The sequence below is a fragment of the Hypanus sabinus genome, assembly GCF_030144855.1.
Source record: "Hypanus sabinus isolate sHypSab1 chromosome X2 unlocalized genomic scaffold, sHypSab1.hap1 SUPER_X2_unloc_9, whole genome shotgun sequence".
NCBI classification, from domain to species: Eukaryota; Metazoa; Chordata; class Chondrichthyes; order Myliobatiformes; family Dasyatidae; genus Hypanus; species Hypanus sabinus.
The window spans coordinates 694,154-716,609 of record NW_026779009.1 but is presented as its reverse complement, the minus strand read 5'-3'; the positions used below and the strand labels follow the sequence as shown (position 1 = coordinate 716,609).

The 22,456-nt window shown below is 45.0% G+C and overlaps 1 protein-coding gene across 11 annotated transcripts; it reads right to left on the bottom strand.

Moving 5' to 3' along the window:
- Positions 1-719: 719 nt before the first annotated feature.
- LOC132385994 (zinc finger protein 234-like) lies at positions 720-22,083 on the bottom strand. Of its 11 annotated transcripts, none has more exons than XR_009509379.1 (3): positions 13,883-14,656; positions 4,235-4,333; positions 720-3,501 (listed from the first exon to the last, which is right to left on the bottom strand). XR_009509379.1 is itself a non-coding variant. In XM_059958231.1 (3 exons), exon 3 carries the CDS (start codon positions 10,397-10,399, stop codon positions 9,197-9,199), a length of 1,203 nt encoding a protein of 400 aa, XP_059814214.1. In that variant the 5' UTR covers positions 10,400-10,761; positions 13,883-14,161; positions 22,065-22,083; the 3' UTR covers positions 8,587-9,196. The 11 variants fall into 11 exon arrangements, 4 of the variants coding, with proteins under 4 accessions (XP_059814214.1, XP_059814212.1, XP_059814213.1 ...); XR_009509384.1 differs by lacking the exon at positions 4,235-4,333 and having other exon boundaries at positions 720-1,823; positions 3,407-3,501; XR_009509380.1 differs by lacking the exon at positions 13,883-14,656 and adding an exon at positions 6,813-7,307.
- Positions 22,084-22,456: the final 373 nt, after the last annotated feature.

The following is a 22,456-nucleotide window of genomic DNA, read 5'->3' as shown; positions in this document are numbered from 1 at the left end:
GGTTCAGAGTTTGCAGGGTTAAGAATTAGGGGCTTATGGTAAATCTAGTGGGATACTGGGCACAAGGGGAGCACCTTTAGAGAACACCTGTGTTCGGTTCATGGGAGAACCGGGTAAAAACAAGAAGGGAAGGAATTATATTGATACGACCTGAATTAGCCCGACTATAACGAATTATTCCTTATGTCGTGTTGGAAAACTCCATACTGGGTCATGTAGTTCTTGTCATTATGAAGCACTTGAACACACACTATTTCAGGGTGAAGGTGATCAGGTAGACAGAAATGAAATACAGATTTCATTACAATCGTTGGGGGCGGATATCTTTCATTTCAGTCGTGGGAATGAGTTTAATTTGATTCTCTCTATTGGGCTTCACGTGGGTACAATCTGTAGGATTTTTGGAGTGTAATTCAGTTTTCATTAGAACAAAGAAGCAGCAAGGGTTTTATTTCCCAATCCTCTACACCATATTCCAGTCCAGTTAGTGGCGGGAACGTGCATTAATTTGGAGTACCAACCACCATGTATCCAAAACCCGCCCTATTTATATGCACGTTAGCCAATCATTCAAGCGGAAGGCGGAAACTGGTGTGCTTGACATTTGATTATCCTACCAGCATCAGACTAGAACACCAGCTGTCTTGTGGGAAAGTCGGTCTGTGAGGTTGGTGGGTGGGAATAGGAGTAGATGGACATATTCCCAAACCAATGGATGGCTGGCATTTCAGAGTAGTTCGTTGACTGACATCTGGCGAGTCCAGGACAGTGCTTTGCCCCTCCCCAGAAACACACTATCCTAATGTCCCAGACCTACTGGTCAATGGGACAGTCGGCCCCGGAATAACAACTGCGAGATCAGGCGGTGAATGTGAGGAGTTGGCCTCCGGACTGGAGAAATTGTGGCTGCGTCCGGCTTGTGCTCAGGACGCAGCTTTATTAATGTAATGAACCACCGAGGGGACAGAATATTTCACCGACCTAATTATCTGTTCCCTGAATTTTGACTGAGTCACCGCGTAAATAAACGTGTTGGTGCAGCAGCTGAAATCACTCAGCAAAACCCCGACGTAGATAAAGATCCATTCAGAATCATTGAAACTGAATCCTTTCCCTGAGACCTGATAGTATATGAAATTTACAACCGCCGTCATCCACAGGAGGATGAAGCTGCCGGAGAGGGTGAAAAGTAAAACTACAGACCTCCTCCTGCTCTCCATCTCCGGGTCACTGCGGTTCTCCCCCTTGCCCTGTCCCTTCAGCCCCTTTCGGACCCGACTGGCCACTAAAATGTGTCTGTCAGAGCGTTGAGCAGCAGGATCCCAGCGAAAGGGAGGAACGGAGTTAAAACCGTATCGAACCAGTCATACCCTCCCCACCCGGGGTCAGTGAAATAACTGTCCATCACTTTACAGAACCACGGTACATTGTCGATGATCACCCTGGGTTGCCGTGTGTATCGGGGAACATTTTTCAGACAGAATAGTGCGCCGATTGTTGTTAGAACCACAGCTGCAGTTTTCCCGGTGCAATATTTTGTTTTCAGCTTCTGGCAGCAAATGGCGACAAACCGGTCAAAGGTGAAAGCGACGGTGAACCAGACAGAACAGTTTGCGGCTGTGCATCTCAGTACATCGATAACACTGCACACAGGGGTGATGTCCAGAAAACTCCACGGGAAGTAATAGGATTTGATTCGCCACAAAATGACCGCGGTGACAATGGTCAGTAGATCAGCCGCTGCCATGGCAACCAGGTAGCGAGTGGTGCAGGTAGAGAGGCCGCACTTTCCCGAGACAGGATCACAATCGCCACTACATTCACTGCGTGTGGGAAAGGGGGAGAAGAGGAGGGAGAGGGGGAGGGAGACAGGGAGAGGGGAGGTGGGAGGGCGAGGGAGCAGAGAGAGTGAGGGAGAGAGAGATAACAGACAGAGGCCATTACTGAACGCATTCCTCAAGGGATCGGGTTTCAGCTGAAGACCAGGAGTTGTGGAGTCAGTGCACGGCTGCTAACCTAACATGGGACACTGGTCACACTGTCTCTGACCTGCCTTCTTCAGTGTGGAGATAAGACAATTGTGGACAATCGTCGGCGATAAAAGCGATCTGCATGAACAACATAGGTCGGTGCTGATCACGATTCCTGTCCCTGACCTGGCCGGTTTCACTGATTTAATCGTGACTGACCTGGCCCCTGGAAACTCGTAAATGATGGGGCCGATAAGGCATGCAGAGGAGAGGAACACACACAAAACACTGGAGGGACTCAGCAGGTCAGGCAACATTCTGTACATGGAATTGAACAAACTTTGGTATTGGGCCGAGACTTTTCTCCAGGACGAAGAGTTGTCCTGGAGAAAATTTACGACGCGTCTCAGAGGGAAAGCAGGAACAACTGAGCAACCTGAGGCTGAGCGGCTCCGTTAATGGATTAATTCCACAGCGCAGTTCAATTCGATAACTCTCGTCAGCAGATCCGTTGACACTGGTTCAGATGATCAGACCCAATTATTGACCGACAGGCAGTGGGATCGGACTGTGACAGACTCCACAGGGAGACATGAAACACAGGACCAGGGGTTCTCTCTGATCGATAACTCAGAAACAGTGAACTTTACAATGTAAACCCATTCCAGTCACACCTTGCGGGAGAGCTGCCTGTCCCCACACTGGGACAACTCCGGACAAGGTGTCATTGAAGGCAAGAACAACGTTCGAGTCGATCACGTGAGTTTGATGAGAGACAGGAGTTTAGCTCCGCTTGTCATTAAATATGAAAATTCAGAGTGTTGAACTGACAGGATCAATATCTCTGACGGATATTTCTACAATGATCATCAAGTTAGAAGCTCGTCAAATGATCATAAACAGATTCACATGGTTAACACACAGAAATACCAAACAAGAATTGCTCTGCTCACTTACCAGGAACTCCAATGACGGCGATGAACACGTACAGTATTTTCTCCACACTTCTGTACCTATTGAACAATGCAGGCATTTTCTCTGTCCAGTGATCTGTCCCCACTGTGCTACAGGCGATCTCTTGGAATGAAATGTAAAGGCAGCCCAAGCCTACGGTTTTTAATACCATTTAGCGACTCCAGAGGGACACATTTTAACAGATTTAAAAATAGCTGTTTTAAAATTATTTACAAACCAATTACGTCAGGCAGATGCAATCCCCGTGGTGACAGATTGCGATTAAATAATGAACGAGTGCAATGTGTGGACTGTTTATGTGAATTAGTTTGTCCCAACAAAGGTGACTGAACCTTCAGTGGTTTCTTATCAATTCAATATTCTCCCACTCTAAGTATGTACTTCAATGGAGCCATTTGAGAAACATAATACTGAAGTAAATTATGTCATTGTAGCCTGTAAAATTGTATTGCATCACCTACTGTTATCATTCTCCTCGAGAGTATGAACTCTTGGATTAGTTTGTGTTTGGGGGACTCTAACCAAGTTGTCAAAAGTCTTGAAAATCTTTTCTGTTCTATAAAAGAAAAAATATCTTGTTAGTTAAGCAATTTTTAGGACTGCTCTCAAATTATTCCAGTCTTAACAAAATTGTTAATTTCAAATTCCCAAACGTAACGGTACACCAATGAGTAATATTCTCCTGAAATGTAGGCAGCTATATCCGAATACAGATGCACGGATTTCCATCTGCTCAACCAGGATTTCACATTGCCAGAGTGGAATTCGGGTGACCTTAATATCAATTACATGGAAAACAAATAAGGAAACACAACGAAACACGCACACGCACACACACACACACACACACACACACACACACACACACACACACACACACTCTCTCTCTCTCTCTCACACACACACACACACACAGAAGACAGTACAAAAATCAATGTTTGTATCATTCTTTCATTCCTTCATTTCATTATATTTATTATCAGAATATGTATGCAGTACACAATCCTGTGATTCTTCTTCACCATATAGCCTCGAAACCAAGAAAAAAACATCAACAACTCCTCTTCCGCACGAAATGCAGAAAAACAAATAAAAACGCAACAGAAACATTGTCCCCAATCCCACAGCTGTTTCGTTCCACAGAATAATTGCAAAACTTAAAATAAACAGTGCACTTTCACACATTACAAAGAAACGTGGGGGTGGGGGTGGATACAGCTGCGTGGGACACTGACACAAAAATGCATTTTCAACACAAAAGTGAATTCAGGTCATAATAACATATTTACTTTGATCATCTTATTTTTTGTCCTTCGAAGCCAAAGTCACACGCCTCCTTCCACGTCCTTAGTTAGCATACAGCAAAGCAATCTGGGATAATGTAGGGTCTATTGAGCACATTACAAGATTAAATACATTAAAAAATCTCCAAGTTTTGAATGTATATCAACGGTACTCCCACACGTGAGTGTCACGTAAATTCATTCATAATAACTGCATCTTCTGTTTCCCAATGTGTTGCATTGAATGTAGCCATGTTTAGGGTGGTTCGAGACTCTCCCGCATTATGAACCATATATATATATATATATATATATATATATATATATATATATATATATATATATATATATATATACACTACTATTTCTACTTCTACTGGAAGCTCATTCCACACAGTTACCACTCTCTGAGTAAAGAAATACCCCCTAGTGTTACCCTTAAACTTTTGTCCCCTAACTCTCAAATCATGTTCTCTTGTTTTAATCTCCCCTACTCTAAGTGGAAAAAGCCTATCCTCGTCAACTCTATCTATCCCCCTCATAATTTTAAATACCTCTATCAAGTCCCGACTCAAACCTTTATGCTCCAAAGAATAAAGACGTAATTTGTTCAACCTTTCCGTGTAAATTAGGTGCCGAAACCCAGGTAACATTCTAGTAAATATTCTCTGTTCTCTGCCTATTTTGTTGATATCTTTCCTATAATTCAGTGAGCAGAACTGTACACAATACTCCAAATTCGGCCTTACTAATGCATTGCACAATTTTAACATTACTCAATGCTCTGATTTATAAAGGCTAGCATACCAAAAGATTTCTTCACCACCCTATCCACTTGAGACTCCACCTTCAGCGAACTCTGCACCATTATTCCTTGGTTCTACTGCATTCCTCAATGTCCTGCCATTTATCATTTATGTCCTATTTGGATTATTCCTACCAGAATGTAGGACCTCACACTTATCAGCATTAAACTCCATCTGCCATCGTTCAGCCCACTCTTCTAACTTTCTGTAAACTTTGAAACAAGCTTTCCACAACGCCATCTACCTTAGTATCATCTGCAAGAAATTTTATGGGGCGGATTCCTACTTTAGTTTCAACAAGGGGTCCAGCTGCACCATCCAACAATGTGGTGAACGCACATGTATCTTGGAGACCCCCTGGGTAACTCTGGATTCAAGTCGTGGCTTATCATCAGCACCATGGGCATTATATTATAGGTAACACAGTTGACCTTCTTGGGGCAATAGGCCATCGTTACATGCTGACAAGTCCCAACCCACCTGGGTTGTGGGCAATCAATGCCAAAATAAACTTCGTGTCCAGTATTGCATCATTACTTTGTGGATCCAGTATTCATAACAGGGGGAACATAGATATTCCAACCACGTCGTTGACTACCCAGCCATTAGGTGGCGTTGTGGAGTTTGTACTGATCGGCCGCACCCACCCCCGTCTCCCTTCATTCTGCCACTGCAAACTTTGTTCTGTGATAGGGTCGTTTTAGAACCCTGTTTCCCCTTATCCTCCTCAGTACCTTTCTCCCTCACTCCCTTTCCCTCATTCGCATCATCCTTCTGAGAGCCCATGCTTCAGCATGTGTGGGGTTTGAATGGAGCAATCATTTCACACACCCTTCTGCTCTCCTCGGTACTGTGCGATACCAAGTTCCTCGGCCAGTTCCTACTCTGTCACGGAGTCAAATTCTGCGTATCCAAAATAGGACCCAAAATACTCGAGAAAACCGGCCACAACCTCGTAACAAATAAAGAAGGTTCCTCCCTTTCCACTGTCTGCAGTTATGCAAAACCTCCACTGTCACCTCTATTAGTCCAGCAGCTTCTAATGGTGCCTTCTGAAAATCACCCCGTGTCCCCTGGGAGGGTGCCTGTTCCTCAGGCAGGGCTAAATGGAAAGCTGAAGTTAGACAGTGAAGGGTTAGCTTCCCCTCCTCCGTTTCATATAGACCGTGAGTTATCCTATCTGCTGAATGCACCGGGAAAATTTCCGAGAATCATCTCTCATTCACAGCTCAAGCACTCAATTGGGCCACGTCAAAGGGGACAGAATAACGTGTCACAAACGCCCTACACCCCCGACTCTGGTGTGTCCTGCAGTCCCTCCATTACTACAGGCGCCACTGGGGCACTGGGTGTTGAAGCTTCCACCCACTCTCGGAAAAACCTGCTGGGAGGCGGGCCACTTCCCCAATAATCCTGGCTCTGACACTGTTAGTCCCGGAGTGCAGGGACAAAGGATGGCAGACGTGGCTGTTCCTCATGGAGATCGACTGTAGTGGGTTCCCGGCACGGCCAGCATGGAGGTTGCTGTCTGTGCTGGGCCTTGATGAAAAGAGCAAGAAGCAAGCAGCTGGCAGGATGGGGGAGGGAGCAGAAAGAGCCCCTTACTGGGTATGGAGCTGGAGAGAGGGGATGAGCTCGAAGTCAGGAACAGTTGGGCAGTGACTTGACCCTCACTCCTGATCCACCAACTGGAAAGAGTAGTGGTTAACGGTTGAAACACTCTATGAAATTTGGACACGACCTGACCATATCTGACCCCGGACAAAGGCTACGATTACCTCATCAGGTGACTGGTGACCGGTGTGTGATACAAGCGTCTCTTCATACGTTAAATCACCCCAATCTGCATCACCATCATCGTCCGTCCTCGCACATATCACTCCTCTCCGAGCTGAGAGTTCACTTTGCAGATTTTCCATCTGTTTTAAACACTTGTGATCAGCGCAGCCTTTCTTCTCAGCTGCCAATTTCTTCATGACATTCGTAACAGCCGTAAATCCCGACCCTGACTTTTCCTTTCTCTAATTCTGTATCCGCCTGTTTATCCTCCTCTTCTGTTTTCTCATTTTCTCTTGTTAACGCTTTCACACTGAGCCTGAAACTGACTCATGTGGATCAAATTCACCTGATCCTGCTCCGTCACAATTTCTAACTCTTCCCTACACTTACACAATTTCTCTGCCAATTTCAGTTTTTTCTCTCTTCACTTCAATTAGATCATCCAACAAACATCACATTACAACATTTTTAATCCCTGGTAATTTCTTTAACTTATTTTCATGAACTATTTTCCACAATTCTTCCTCCACAGTCCCGGAACCTTGGCTGTCAAACTTTTCTAACCACACCTCATAATTTGACCATTTCCTTAATAATTAACGATGAAAGTAATCTCTGAAATCCTCTGAATCCCTGGTTTCTTCCTCCTGTCCTTTCCCTTTCACAGTTTAATATCCTAATCTACTGTGTGGGTCAACTCGACACCAGGGTCCCAGACCACTTTTCCTTCTTTTCGAGTGCACCCAGGGCGCGAAAATATGTTCACCGTTCATCAACTGAGATCAGTTTGGAACCTCATCAGGAAACTCGTAATTGTTACAGCTCTCTCTTTAATTTTCCTGCACAAACAACAAAGTAACAATGAAAACCCCAGGCTAACAACTGAAACATGAATTCCACTGCTGCCTCTGTATTAATAAACACCCTGACCACTTCTCAAATTCACAACACTGAAACAGGGGATCCCACTGTATCCAAATGATCGATCATTTCTTCTCCTATCCCTTCCATGGGGGTTCTTCCTTGTGATAGTTAGTCTCCGGAGTTATCACACCTTTGCATTTGAAACTCTTTACTTGTTTTGAAACAAGCATGATTTGAAACATTTGACACAACTCTTATCAGTTCAGAGGACACATCTCATTCTTGTTGGCTGAGGTCCATCAGGCTGATGACTAACAGATTTCCATTGGATGTAGTCCAAGGGCTACACAACATCATGTCAAAGGTAATTTATTTTGTTCTCCTCCACAATGGATCCAAACAGACAAACTGTGTCGCTCGGACTCTCAGCAGAAATATCGAGATTCCTTCTGCAGAACTGCCACTGTACGTAATACACACCTTATCTCAGAGTGACTTCAGGTTCAGAGATAACGAGATTACTTCTGCAAACCCGACAGTGTACATAATGCACAGATTATGTGAGAGTGATTTCAGGCTTACAATGGGAATACCAGTAACTTCTTGTGTTCAGTTGATCTGATCAGGTTATCCCACAGCAATCAGTGCACAAAATGGGGGTGACAGAACAGCTTCACAAAATGGCAGCCTCTATTCCTTCGACCTCATGGCAAAAACACAGGTAATTGAACACTCTACTTCCACTGTCATTGCCCCATTCCCGTTCGATGTTTTCTTGCGTATGTTAATTCATTCAGACAGTGGTGTATTTTGGTGCAGAGCAGTCAGGATGGGATGCTCCTCCAGTCAGATGTGGGAACTCTGGACATCCGACAGTTTTCCGATGACTATTTACAGGAAGTGCACCCATTCACAGCGCCGGACTGACTGGTTCAGGGAGTTGGATGTACTCAGGATCATTCGGGAGCCTGAAGATACTATCAATGAAACATCTGAAGAGGTGGCCACACCCAGAGTACAAGCTTCGGACAGGAGAAGCGTGACCACCAGCAGAGGTAAGGGTCATTAGGAAGACAGTGCAGGGCTGTCCTGTGGGCATTCTCCACAGCAGAACACCTTGTTGGATACTGCTCAGTGGGTGGGGAGTTGATCCATTGGGGCATGGAAGCAACAGAAAGGCCGGCAGCACTGTCCACTCTGAAGCTTAACAGGGAAGTGTAAATTTAGCCCTTGTGGCAGTTATAAGAGATGATATTCTGGGGAGAGAAAGGAGATTCTGTAGGTGTGGACAGGATTTAAATTAGAACTGATTTCTGCGTCACAGATCCAAACCATTAAATTCCAGTCCCATTAAACGTGAACATTCGCTGAGGAATAACTCCCACGCCCAGTGACCAGAGTGCGGAACTGGGTTTGATAAACAGCAGCAGTAATTGCCGAGTTCGGCACCAACAGTCACTTTTGAACTTGATTCAGCAACTGTGATGGTGAAATATCCAGCCTGTAGCCTGTCGCCTGTTTAAACAGTTTCCCCAGTGTGAACTCGGTAGTGCGTCACAAGGTGGGATGACTGAGAGAATCTCTTCCCACATTGGGAGCAGGAAAATGGCCTCTCTCCAGTGTGGACTCGTCGGTGTGTCTGTAAGTCGGATGACTGACTGAATCTCTTTCCACAATCAGAACAGGCGTACGGTCTCTCCCCAGTGTGAATACGCTGATGTATCATCAGTCGAGATGACTGAATAAATCCCCTTCCACAGTCTGAGCAGGTGAACGGTCTCTCCCCAGTGTGGACTCGTTGATGCACCTTCAGTTGATATGACCGAATAAACCCTTTCCCACAGTCTGAGCAGATGAACAGCCTCTCCCCAGTGTGAATTCGCTGATGTGTCTTCAGTTCAACTGACCGAGTAAATGCCTTCCCACAGTCTGAGCAGGTGAACGGCCTCTCTCCAGTGTGGACTCGCTGGTGCACCTGCAGGTCAGATAAATGAATAAATCTCTTCCCACATTCAGAGCAGGAAAATGGCCTCTCCCCAGTGTGAATCCGCTGATGTACCATCACTTGAGATGACCGAGTAAATGCCTTCCCACAGTCTGAACAGGTGAACGGCCTCTCTCCAGTATGAACTCGCTGGTGAGCCTGTAGCCTGGATGAGTCAGTGAATTTCTTCCCACAGTCTGAGCAGGTGAACGGCCTCTCCCCAGTGTGAATTCTCTGATGCACCTTCAGTACAGATGAATGAGTGAATCCTTTCCCACAGTCTGAGCAGGTGAATGGCCTCTCTGCGGTGTGAATTCGCTGATGTTCCTTCAGTACAGAAGACTGAGTGAATCCTTTCCCACAGACTGAGCAGGTGAACGGTCTCTCCCCAGTGTGAGTTCGCTGATGTACCTTCAGTTGAGATGACCGAATAAACCCTTTCCCACAGTCTGAACAGGTGAATGGCCTCTCTCCAGTGTGAGTTCGCTGATGTATCTTCAGTTCAGATGACCAAGTGAATCCCTTCCCACAGTCTGAGCAGGCGAATGGCTTCTCCCCAGTGTGAAGTGACTGGTGTCTCCGCAGTTGCGATGACTGAGTGAATCCCTTCCCACAGTCTGAGCAGGTGAATGGCTTCTCACCAGTGTGAACTCGCTGGTGTGTCAGTAGGCAGGATGACCGAGTGAATCCCTTCCCACAATCAGCGCAGGTGAAAGACATCTTATCGCTGTTGTGCATGCAGGTGAGATGAGTGAGTGAAGAGTGAATCCCTTCCCACAGTTCTTTCAATTCATAAGTCAAATATCAGATGTAGTAAACCCCTTGCACAATCAAAGTAGTTGAAGAACTGATCTCCAGTGAACAAATGCTGGTGTGTTCTCAGTTCCCCGGTTCCAGTGGATTTCAGTGAGTTACAACAGAAAACTTAATTTCAGACACAAAGCACTTTTCCAGCTGTGATGACAAAATTCTTCATCTCCAAAGATCAACAGTGATACATTGTTAAATATCTAGTAACTCCTTAAATATCTGGGCAGAGACAGCAAACTGACATGTTGTTCTGTTTAAAATTCCCGTACACAATTTTTGTCATTTCTAACCTGTAAAAAAGATTTACAAAAGACATCAATGAATGAAAGTCATCATTCAGAGAAGTGTATGGTCATCCACTTTGTTAGAGGCAATGAGAGTGCAGACTGTTTTCTCAATAGAGAGGAAATAATGTTGAAGAGTAGGAGAATATAAAAGCAAGGATGTATTGTTGAGTATTTATAAAATGTGGCCTCACTTGGACTGTTGAGAGCAGATTCAGGTCCCTTAAGTAGAACAGATGTACTTACATTGCAGAGCGTTCAAAGGAAATTTACAAAAATATTTCAGGACTTATAAGGTTTGTCAGATGAAGAACATTTGATGGCTCAGGGCCTCTACTCACTGGAGTTCAGAATAATGAAGGGGCCCTCATTGAAATCTATCGAACATTGAAAAATCTCGATAGAGTGGATATGGAGAGTATGTTGACAAGAGTGGGGGAGTCGAAACCCAGAGGACGCAGCATCAAAATCGAGCTTTGTTCTTTCAGAATGGAGGTGAGGAGGAATTTCTTTAACCGGAGCGTGGTGACTCTGGGGGATTTGCTGCTATGAGTTGCTCTGGAGTCCAAGTAATTGGGTCTATTTTCGGGAAGAGGGTGATGGATTCTTGATTAGTCAGGGCAGGAAGGGATATGGGGAGAAGGCAGGAGAGTGCGGCTGAGATGGAATTGGATTAGCTTCAATATAATTATGGAGAAAGACAGGACTGGACCTAGAGTTGAGATTTTTGATTGGAGAAAGGCTAACTTTGAGGGGATGCAAAGGGATTTAGAGAGAGTGGATTGAGTCAAGTTGTTTTATGGGAAGGATGTAATAGAGAAATGGAGGTCATTTAAGGGTGAAATTATGAGGGTACAGAATCTTTATGTTCCTGTTAGGGTGAAAGGAAAGGTTAAAGGTTTGAGAGCACCATGGTTTTCAAAGGATATTAGAAATTTGGTTCAGAAAAAGAGGGATGTCTACAATAGATATAGGCAGCATGGAGTAAAGGAATTGCTCGATGAATATAAAGAGTGTAAAAGGAATCTTAAGAGATTAGAAAAGCTAAAAGAAGATACGAGGTTGGTTTGGCAAATAGGGTGAAAGTAAATCCGAAATGTTTCTACAGTTATATTAAAAGCAAGAGGATAGTGAGGGATAAAATTGGTCCCTTAGAGAATCAGAGTGGTCAGCTATGTGTGGAACCGAAGGAGATGGGAGAGATTTTGAATGATTTCTTCTCTTCGGTATTCACTAAGGAGAAGGATATTGAATTGTCTAAGGTGTGGGAAACAAGTAAGGAAGTTATGGAACCAATGACAATTAAAGAGGTGGAGGTACTGGCGCTTTTAAGAAATTTAAAAGTGGATAAATCTCTGGGACCTGACAGGATATTCCCCAGGACCTTGAGGGAAGTTTGTGTAGAAATAGCAGGAGCTCTGACGGAGATCTTTAATATGTCATTGGAAACGGGGATTGTGCCGGAGGATTGGCGTATTGCTCATGTGGTTCCATTGTTTAAAAAGGGTTCTAGAAGGAAGCCTAGCAATTATAGACCTGTCAGTTTGACATCAGTGGTGGGTAAATTAATGGAAAGTATTCTTAGAGATAGTATTTATAATTATCTGGATAGACGGGATTTGATTAGAAGTAGCCAGCATGGATTTGTGCGTGGAAGGTCATGTTTGACAAACCTTATTGAATTTTTTGAAGAAGTAACGAGGAATGTTGACGAGGGTAAAGCAGTGGATGTAGTCTACGTGGCTGTAGTCTACATGGACTTCAGCAAAGCCTTTGACAAAGTTCCACATGGAAGATTAGTTAAGAAGGTTCAGTCGTTAGGAATTAATGCTGGAGTAATAAAATGGATTCAACAGTGGCTAGATGGGAGATGCCAGAGAGTAGTGGTGGATAATTGTTTATCGGGATGGAGGCCGGTGACTAGCGGGGTACCTCAGGGATCTGTTTTGGGCCCAATGTTGTTTGTAATATACATAAATGATCTGGATGATGGGGTGGTAAATTGGATTAGTAAGTATGCCGATGATGCTAAGGTAGGAGGTGTTGTGGATAATGAGGTGGGTTTTCAAAGCTTGCAGGGAGATTTATGCCAGTTAGAAGAATGGGCTGAACGTTGGCAGATGGAGTTTAATGCTGAGAAGTGTGAGGTTCTACATTTTGGCAGGAATAATCCAAATAGAACATACAGAGTAAATGGTAGGGCATTGAGGAATGCAGAGGAACAGAGAGATCTAGGAATATCTGTGCATAGTTCCCTGAAAGTGGAGTCTCATGTAGATAGGGTGGTGAAGAGGGCTTTTGGAACGCTGGCCTTTATAAATCAAAGCATTGAGTACAGAAGTTGGGATGTAATGCTAAAGTTGTACAAGGCATTGGTAAGGCCAAATTTGGAATATTGTGTGCAGTTCTGGTCATCGAATTATAGGAAAGATATCAATAAATTAGAGAGAGTGCAGAGGCGATTTACTAGGATGTTACCAGGGTTTCAACAATTAAGTTACAGAGATAGGTTGAACAAGTTAGGTCTCTATTCATTGGAGCGTAGAAGGTTGAGGGGGGATTTGATCGAGGTATTTAAAATTTTGAGAGGGATAGATAGAGTTGACGTGAACAGGCTGTTTCCATTGAGAGTAGGGGAGATTCAAACTAGAGGACATGATTTGAGAGTTAGGGGGCAGAAGTTTAAGGAAAATACGAGGGGGTATTTCTTTACTCAAAGAGTGATAGCTGTGTGGAATGAGCTTCCTGTAGAAGTAGTAGAGGCCAGTTCAGTTGTGTCATTTAAGGTAAAATTGGATAGGCATATGGATAGGAAAGGAGTGGAGGGTTATGGGCTGAGTGCGGGTAGGTGGGACTAGGTGAGATTAAGGGTTCGGCACGGACTAGGAGGGCCAAGATGGCCTGTTTCCATGCTGTGATTGTTATATGGTTATATGTTATATGGTTATATTGTTATATGGTTATATGGTTATATGAGCAGACTCGATGGGCCAAACAACCTCATTCGGCTCCTGTATCTGATTAATTTTCACAGCCGATATATTGTGAGATAATTTTAATCTCCTTTCTGAACTCTGACATCACACTGTTACAGCGAGGATCAACCCAAGTTGGGGGAAAAACTCACCTTCTAACTGCTCATGACGCCGGCAACTGGTCTGTCCATCTAATTCCCCAACAGATTTCCTGCCTGTGTGAGAATGGGAATTTCAATCTGTGACTTAGCTCAGTCTGATTCCTTCCATTAGTATTATTCTCTGTCCCATATTATTCCGAGCTGCGCAGTAACTGAAATGTTCCCACACAGACAGCCTTTGCTGCTGCACAGCTGGTGTTTTGTTGATGCCGTGCTGTTTTCAGGCTGTTTAAACATTTAACTTTCAGACAAATGGTCGGTCCATACGTTCTGAGAAAAATAAATTAGAGAAAACATAGGTATTATTTCAAGTTCTGATCGTGTACGGCAGCACTACAAAGAGCATGTGATGTTACATAGCAAACCCTGGAGAGTTTCAAATTACTCTGCCCCTCCGCACAGGTGATTGACGGTGGAGAGCCCGTCAGCGGCAATGCCAATGAACATGATGGGGAGGGCAGTCCTTGTTCTCATTGGAGTGTGGCATATTTGTGATGAGAACGCTACAGGTCACTTGTTAACCAGGCCAAAGGTAATTGGTATTATTATGTACCCAAAGCGAATGGTACTAAACAAGTTCTCACAGGTAGAAAGGTCCAGATCAAGATGGAACAAAGGTGATTTCCACAAGGACTAAAGCTGATGTAAGGATTTTGTTTCCTTCTTTTCATACAGTAAAAATTGACATTTTCATTGACTGGAAGGTCAGCTCCTCAGTGCTCGGTGGTGCCCGAGTGATCCATCTACTCCCCTTCCCTCCCCCTGCGATTCCAAATACGGCCTATGGACTAACGGGGAAAACGCTGGCCCTGTCATCAATGGCTGCCTCATTACCCAGAAACCTACACGAAGAAGAGACCCATCTATCCGCCACGGCTCCAGCGTCTCCGCTCCTCAGCAGCAAATTCCCCGGAGCCCCCGTAGAGAGAGGGGTAAGGACTTGGACTAACCCGGGGTGGGGAAGAAAGGTGTGGCCGGTCGCGGTTCGGACGCCGGTACCGATGATAATCCGCCCGGATCCCCGCTCCTACCTGCAGCGAGTCTCCGAGCTTTTTGTCCACCGTGCGCACGCGCGAAACGCCCGCGACCCTTACGCATGCGCATGTGATCGCCTGGTCGCTGACGGCGATTTCTGGAACTAACAGGAGAAAGTCTGCAAATGCTGGAAATTCAAGGCGACTCACACAAAACGCTGCAGGAACTCAGCACCTCAGGCAGCATCTATAGAAAATTATGAACAGACGGCGTTTTTTGGCAGAAAGCCTTCTGCAGGGCAGAGAAGCACGGGGGAAGATGCCAGAATAAAAATGTGGTGGGGGAGGGGAAGAGGCGAGCTGGAATTTGATGCCGGGTGGGTGGGGAAGGTCAAGAAAGGGTGGGCTGGAGAATAAAGAATCTGATAGGAGGGGAGAGTGGACCAGAGAGAGGGCAGGAGGAGGGTCCCGGGAGGAATGTAGGAAGGTGAGAAGTACAAGGTCAGAGTGGGGCATAGAGGAGGGTGACGGTAATTTATTCACAGGAGGGGAAATCGATGTTCATGCCGTCAGGTTGGAGGGTACCCAGACGGAATATAATGTGTTGCTCCACCACCCTGGGGTGGGGGGATGGGAGCTCATCTTGGCACAAGAGGAGTCCATGGATCGACACGGCGGAACAGGACTGGGAATGAAGAATTAAAATGCGTGCTGACTGGTAAGTCAGACTTGTGGAGGATGGTGCGAAGTTGCTCCTAATTGATGACTGCACCCTCAGGGTGGCGGAGCAACAACTTTTATTCTGCCGTGGTACCTTCAAACGAGATGAGTCTTGTCCGTTTGAATCCAGAGCCCAAGAAAAGCTCTCTTTCGTGTCTCAGTCGTCTATGACCCCCTGAAGAACTGTTTCTGAGTGACAGCTAAGATCCACCTGCAATTCCTCGGCCCACTTTCCCAACTGGTCTCGATCCCACTGGAACCTTAGACAACCCTCACTTTCTCCACACACCGGTTTTGGTGACATCCACAACCTCACTAATTGTTTGAACTGCATTGTCCAAATAATTAACACACATCATTGTCCAGTTGTAAGCGGATGAATTTACTTTCTCTTTCATCTCCCGGGGGAACGAGACTGGCTGGATCCGGGGGGGGGGGGTGGGGTGCAGGGAAACACGGGCTTTCAATCGCCGACACCTACCGTCAGTGTGTCCATCACCAGGGGCACACATCATGTTCTCTGGCGGCAACAAACCAGCCCGAAGACCCCGGTCTCCGGTTGGCAGCAGCTCATTTGAGGGACCCGACATTTGGGCTCCGCCTCATTCGGGGGGAGACGTTTTGTGGGTGTGTGACCCTCTGAGTGAAGAGGTATCCCCTCATGTGCCCCATAAACTCCCCACCTTTCACCCTTAACCCCCTGTCAAGTATCTCTCTGCTGAGACTCACAGAACACAATCCCAACACTGAGTGTTTCTTCATCAAGCAGTTTTATTCTTTATTACCTGCAGGGGGTAAGTTCACCTCCATTCTCACCAGGGATGGGAGGGGACCTCAAACACAGCGTTTACAAAATATTCCTTCCGTACATAAGAACGAGACGAGGTTACTGTTCCCACCTACATATATCGCATATACTAGCTCAGCACTCCGGGGTTTGTACAGCTCCATTTTGTCTCATCAAATACTTACAATAAAATCTAAAGTTCAGTACATATTTCCCCATTCCCTCCTCTTTGTTGTCCCATGACAACAGACATCCAATATCATCAGAACTTACGAAGTGAATGATGTCTTTAAAGTGAAAATACTTCAGATCTCAGGGCTTTCTTTTCCCCGTCCATTCCCCATGAGGAGCCAGAACCCTGATATCTCCTCCTTTTCAGACTCCCGACTGAGCAGGAGAATCATAATCAGATTGTTTGTATTATTATTGCTCCAATGGTTATTCCATCATGCAAACCAGTATCCCACCATCCTCCCAGAATCCCAAATGGCCACCAGCTTCCTAAGGGGTTATGATTGATAAACTCTACAACGTGAACAAGTATCCCAACATCCTCCCAGAGTCCCAAATGGCCTCCGGCTTCCTGAGGGGTTTAATTGTGGAACTGTACAATGTAAACCAGTATCCCACCATCCTCCCAGAGTCCCAAATGGCCACCGGCTTCCTGAGGGGTTATCATTGCGGAAATGTACAATGTAAACCAGTATCCCAGCATCCTTCCAGAGGCCCAAATGGCCACCGGCTTCCTGAGGGGTTATCATTGTGGAACTGCTCTCCCACTTCTCTCATTCTATCTGCTGCCTCTCAAATATAATCCATCAGGTGAGTTACATTTTCAGTTTTGTCTGGTGTGTTGGTGCAACATTCTTGCCCAATTAAAGCACTTGGACCCCACTTTTTATCTAATAAAACGTCTAGGGCGGCTGGACAACGATGCTGCAGAGGCAGTGACGGGAGACAAAGAAATGGCAGACAGACTGAATAAATGTGTTGTGTCTGTCTTCACAGAGGAAGACACCAGCATAATGGTGGGACTTCCGGGTGTCAGGAGCCAGAAGTGTGCAAAGTTACCAGAACCAGAGTGAAGGTTCTTGAGGAACTGGAAGGCCAAGTTAGATAAGTCACGTGACCCAGATGGTGTACACCCCGGCTTTCTGAAAGAGGTGGCTAAAAAGATTGTGGCCCCATTAGTAATGAACATTCAGGAATCACAATGTTCCGGAATGGTTCCTCAAGAATGTAATATTGCCAATGTCACACCACTCTTCAAGAAGGGAGAGAGGCAGAAGCAAGGAAACTATCGGCCAGTTAGTCTGTCTTCAGTGATTGGGAAGATGCTGGAGTCGATTATTAATGATGAGGTCTGAGAGTACCGTGTCACAAGATAAAATAGACCACAGTCAGCATGGTTTCCTGAAGGGAAAATCTTGCCTGACAAACCTGTTGAAATTATTTTAATAAATAACAAGCAGGACAAAGTAGAATCGATTGATGGTGTTTACCTGGATTTTCAGACGGCTTCTGAGCGGATGCCACACATGAGGCTGCTTTAACAACCCATGAGCCCATGGTATTACCGGAAAGATTCCAGCATGGAAAAAGCCGTGGCTGACTGAGAGGAAGCAAAGAGTGGGTATAAACGGAGCCTCTTGGCGAGTGGGTTCCACAGTCGTCTGTGTTGGGACTGATACTCTTCATGTTAAATGTCGGTGATGTGCATGATGAAATTGATGACCTTGCTGCAAAGTTTCAGATGATATGAAGATGGTTGAGGATCAGGTTGTTTTGAGGAAATAGAGAGACTATGGAAGGTCTTCAACAGATGAGAATGGGCAAGGAAGTGGGAGATGGAATACAGTGTCAGCAGAGGGTATCAGCATGCACTTTGGTCGAAGAAATGACAGGGCTGACTATTTTCCAATTTGCAGATTGAGTCTGTGGTGAAGAAGGCAAATGTAATGTCAGCATTCATTTGAAGAGGAATAGAATATAAACACAGGGATGTAATGTTGACATTTTTGTAAGCACTGGTGAGGCCTCAGTGGGAGTACTGTGAGCAGTTGTGGACTCCTTATCTGAGAAAAAGATGTGCTGAAACTGGAGAGTATCCAAAAGAGGTTCACGTAAATGATTCCAAAATTAAATATGTTGTCATATGAAGAGTATTTGATGGCTCTGGGCCTGTAGTGAGTGGAATTCAAAAGAATGAGAGGAGACCTAATTGAAATATATCAAATAGTGAAAGGATTAATAGAGTGAATATGGACAGGATGTTTCCTCTTTTGGGACAGTCTAAGACCAAAGGACACAGCCTCAGAATAGAGGGGTGTCTTTAGAATGGAGATGAGGAGGAACTTATTTAGCCAGAGAGTAATGAATCCATGTACTCTATGGATAATGTATCTTTGGCAGCTGTGGAGGCCAAATCTTCATGTACATTTAAGGCAGAGGTTGATAGTTTCTTGATTGGTCAGGGCATGATGGGCGACCAGGATAAGGCAGGAGATTGGGGCCAAGAGGGAAATTGGATCCGCTAAAATGAAATGGTGGAGCAGACTCGATGGGCCGAATGGCCTAATTCTGCTCCTATATCGTATGGTCTTAAAGCAACCTCTCATTTAACGTCAGCAAGAGCCAGGAGGTGATTATTTGACTTCAGGAGGAGGAAACAGGAGAACCGTGAGCCAATCCTCATCAGAGATCAAAGGCAGAGAGGGTCAGCAACCTTAAATTCCTCAATGTTATCACTTTCCAGGATCTGCCCTGAGCCCAGCATGGAAGTGCAATTACAAAGAAATCACAGCAACATCTCCATTTCCTTAGAAGCTTGCAAAGATTCAGCATGACATCTAACACCTTGACAAACTTCTACAGATGTGTGTGGAGAATATGTTCAGTGCTTACATCGTTGCCTGGTATGGAAACACCAAAGCCAGTGAAAGGAAAATCCTACAGAAAGTAGTGGATACGGCCCAGTACATCACAAGAAAAACGCTCCCCCCACTGCGCACATTTCTCTGGTGAGCTGTCATCGGAAAACTACATCTATCATCAAGGAACCCACCATGTGGCACATGATCTCTTCTCACTGATGCCATCAGGAAGAAAGTGCAGGAGTCTCAGGACCCACACCACCAGATTCAGGAACTGTTATCACCCTTCAAACATCAAGTTCTTCAAACAGAGAAAATAACAGATAATCTTACTCAAATTCAATTGCTCCATCACTGTACTGTTCCTATAACCCATGGACACATTCACGAATTCTTCATCTCCTGTTCATGGTAATTATTTATTACTTTTTTTTCTTTTGTATTTGCACAGTTTGTAGTCTTTTGCACATTGTATTTTGTCTACAATATTGGGTTTGGGCTTTCATTGATTCAATCATGATTCTTTGATTTACTGAGTTTGTCCGAAAAAAAACAATCTCAGGATTGAACATCGTGACATGTGTAAACTTCGATAATAAACTTACTTTGTAAATATTGAATTCTACGTTTAAATTACTCTCTCAAACACACATGTGCTTTGTAATTTCTAAAGGTTCAGCATCGACTGGCTAAATGATTTGGCTCAGATCAGAATGGTCGTCCCATCACAATGACCCCTCTTTTGAGATACCCAGCTACAGGAAAGATTCCTGAATTAAACTGGGATCACTGTTTCCAGCGTGCACGTACACACACAGACACACAGCTGTGATGAAGTGCTTTGAGGGGGTTGGTCCTGACGGGAAACACATCCTCTCTGTCCATGGACCTGGACCCACTGCAATTTGCCGATCAGCACAATCTGTCTACAGCAGGTGCAATCTCACTGACTCTCCACTCAGCCTTAGATCACCTGGACAACTGCAATACACAAGTCAGGCTGCTGATTACAGCTCAGCGTTCAACACAATCAGACCCTCAATTGTAATCAACAAACTCCAAAACCTGGGCCTCTGCACCTCTTTCTGCAACTGTATCCTCACCAGGAGACCCCAGTCTGTGTGGATCAGAAATAACATCTCCTCCTTGCTGACAATCAACACCGGCACATCTCAACGATGCGTGCTCAGCCCACTGCTCTACTCTCTCTGCACCACGTCTGTGTGTCTAGGCTCATCTATAAACTTGCTGATGACACAACTATTGTTGTTGGAATTTCAGACAGTGACGAGGAGGAGTACAGGAGTGAGATAGATCAGCAAGTTGAGTGGTGTCACAGCAACAACCTTGCACTCAGCATCATGAAGACAAAGGAATTGATTGTGGATCCAGGAAGGGGAAGTCGAGGGAACACACACCAGTCCTCATCGTGGGATCTGAAGTGAACAGGGTGAGCAGTTTCCATTTCCTGCCTGTCAACATCTCTGAGGAACTATCCTGGGCCCAACATATTGATGCAGTTACAATGAAGGCACAACATCGGCTATATTTCATTCGGAGATTGAGGGGAATCTGTCTGTCACTAAATACACTTGCAAATTTCTACAGATGTACTGTGGAGAGCATTCTAACTGGTTGCATCAATGCCTGGTGTGGAGAGGCCACTGCACAGGATCGGAAAACGCTGCAGAAAGTTGTAAACACAGCCAGCTCCTTCATGGGCACTGGACTCCACAGCATCCAGGACACATTCAAAAGATGAGGCCACAAAAAGGTGACATCCATCATTATGGACCCCCATCACCCAGGAACGCCTTCGGCTCATTGCTACAGGACCCTGAAGAGACACTCACTGTTTCAGGAACAGCTTCTTCCCTCCACCGTCAGATTTCTAAATGGACAATGAACTCTAGAATACTTCCTCAGTATTTTCCCTCACGTTTGCCACTACATTTCAAATTTAATTTTATAAATACTTGTTGTAATTTAGTTTTTATTACTATGTATTGCATGTACTGCAGACACAAAGGAACAAATTTCACCACATATGCAGATGATATTAAACCTGATTCTGATACACAAACACACACAGCTGGGCTCAGACATACAACACTCCCACATTCCTCCCTTTATGACACACTGCTTGCTCCGTGGCCCCCGGTATGAAGCTCAAACTGTTGCAACACCTGCCCTTTAAATTCATGGCTGAGGCTGTGTCGTGTCTGTTCACTGTTTGAGTTCGATATTAAATGAAGAGCATTGAATGGGAAGGAAGGTTTGATTGGAAGAATAAAGATCTCCTCTGAAGGTATATGGGGTCCTGGTGAGAGCGTACAAGGAACACTGTGCACAGGTCTGGTCTCCCTCCCGGAGTCAGCCTGTGGGATGAAGGGAATGAAGAGATTTCCCAGATTGATTTAGGAGGTGAGGTAGTGTCCTTGGAGAGATTATACTGACCGGGCCTGTCTCAAAATTAGAGAAATAAAAGGCCGTCTGACTGAGACAGACACAGTCTCACAGGGAATTGACAGTGTTGAGGGAGAAATGATGTTTCCTTTGGCTGTGGTGAGGAATGGGGGTCACAGAATCCGAGTTCACCTCAGCAGGACTGAGATGAGGAGGAATTTCCTCATCCAGAGGGCAGCGAATCTTTGGAATTTTCTCCACAAGGTTTCTAAATATGAAGGACAAATTTTAGGGCTCTGCGATGCCGGGAACGTTGCGCGGAAGTGGCGCTGAGGTCAAAGATCAGGCATGTTCTGTGTGAAACGCGGAAAAGACGGAAAGTCTGTTTATTTGTTTCTAAAGTCCGAGTTTACCTTTGCGCCTGGTTCTCCCAGCTGGAGCTGTCAGTCAAGGTTTGATATCAGAAACAAAGCAAGTTCCCAAAGGCTCAAAGTTCAAAGTAAAATTTATTATCAGAGTACATATAAGTCGCCACATACAACTCCTACAAACATACAGAGAAAAGCTACAGAATGGTAACTATATCTGGATCACTGAAAGATCAACTAGAGTGCAGAAGACAACAAACTTCGCCAAAGCAAATATACAACGAGAACATGAAATAACCACAGCGGCTGCCGATAGATGTCCGGTGCTCTCAGCTCTCCCTGTTCAATCTGTCAGGACAAGAAACAGTGAGGCACAAAGGTAAACTTGTGTTTCAGAAAATAAGAAATAGAGAGGGTGTGGCCATTCGGCCCCTTGC

Bases quoted from the DNA above. Each gene is read 5' to 3' on its own strand.
- LOC132385994 (XM_059958231.1), bottom strand. From the start codon at position 10,399: ATGCACAACAGCGATAAGATGTCTTTCACCTGCGCTGATTGTGGGAAG.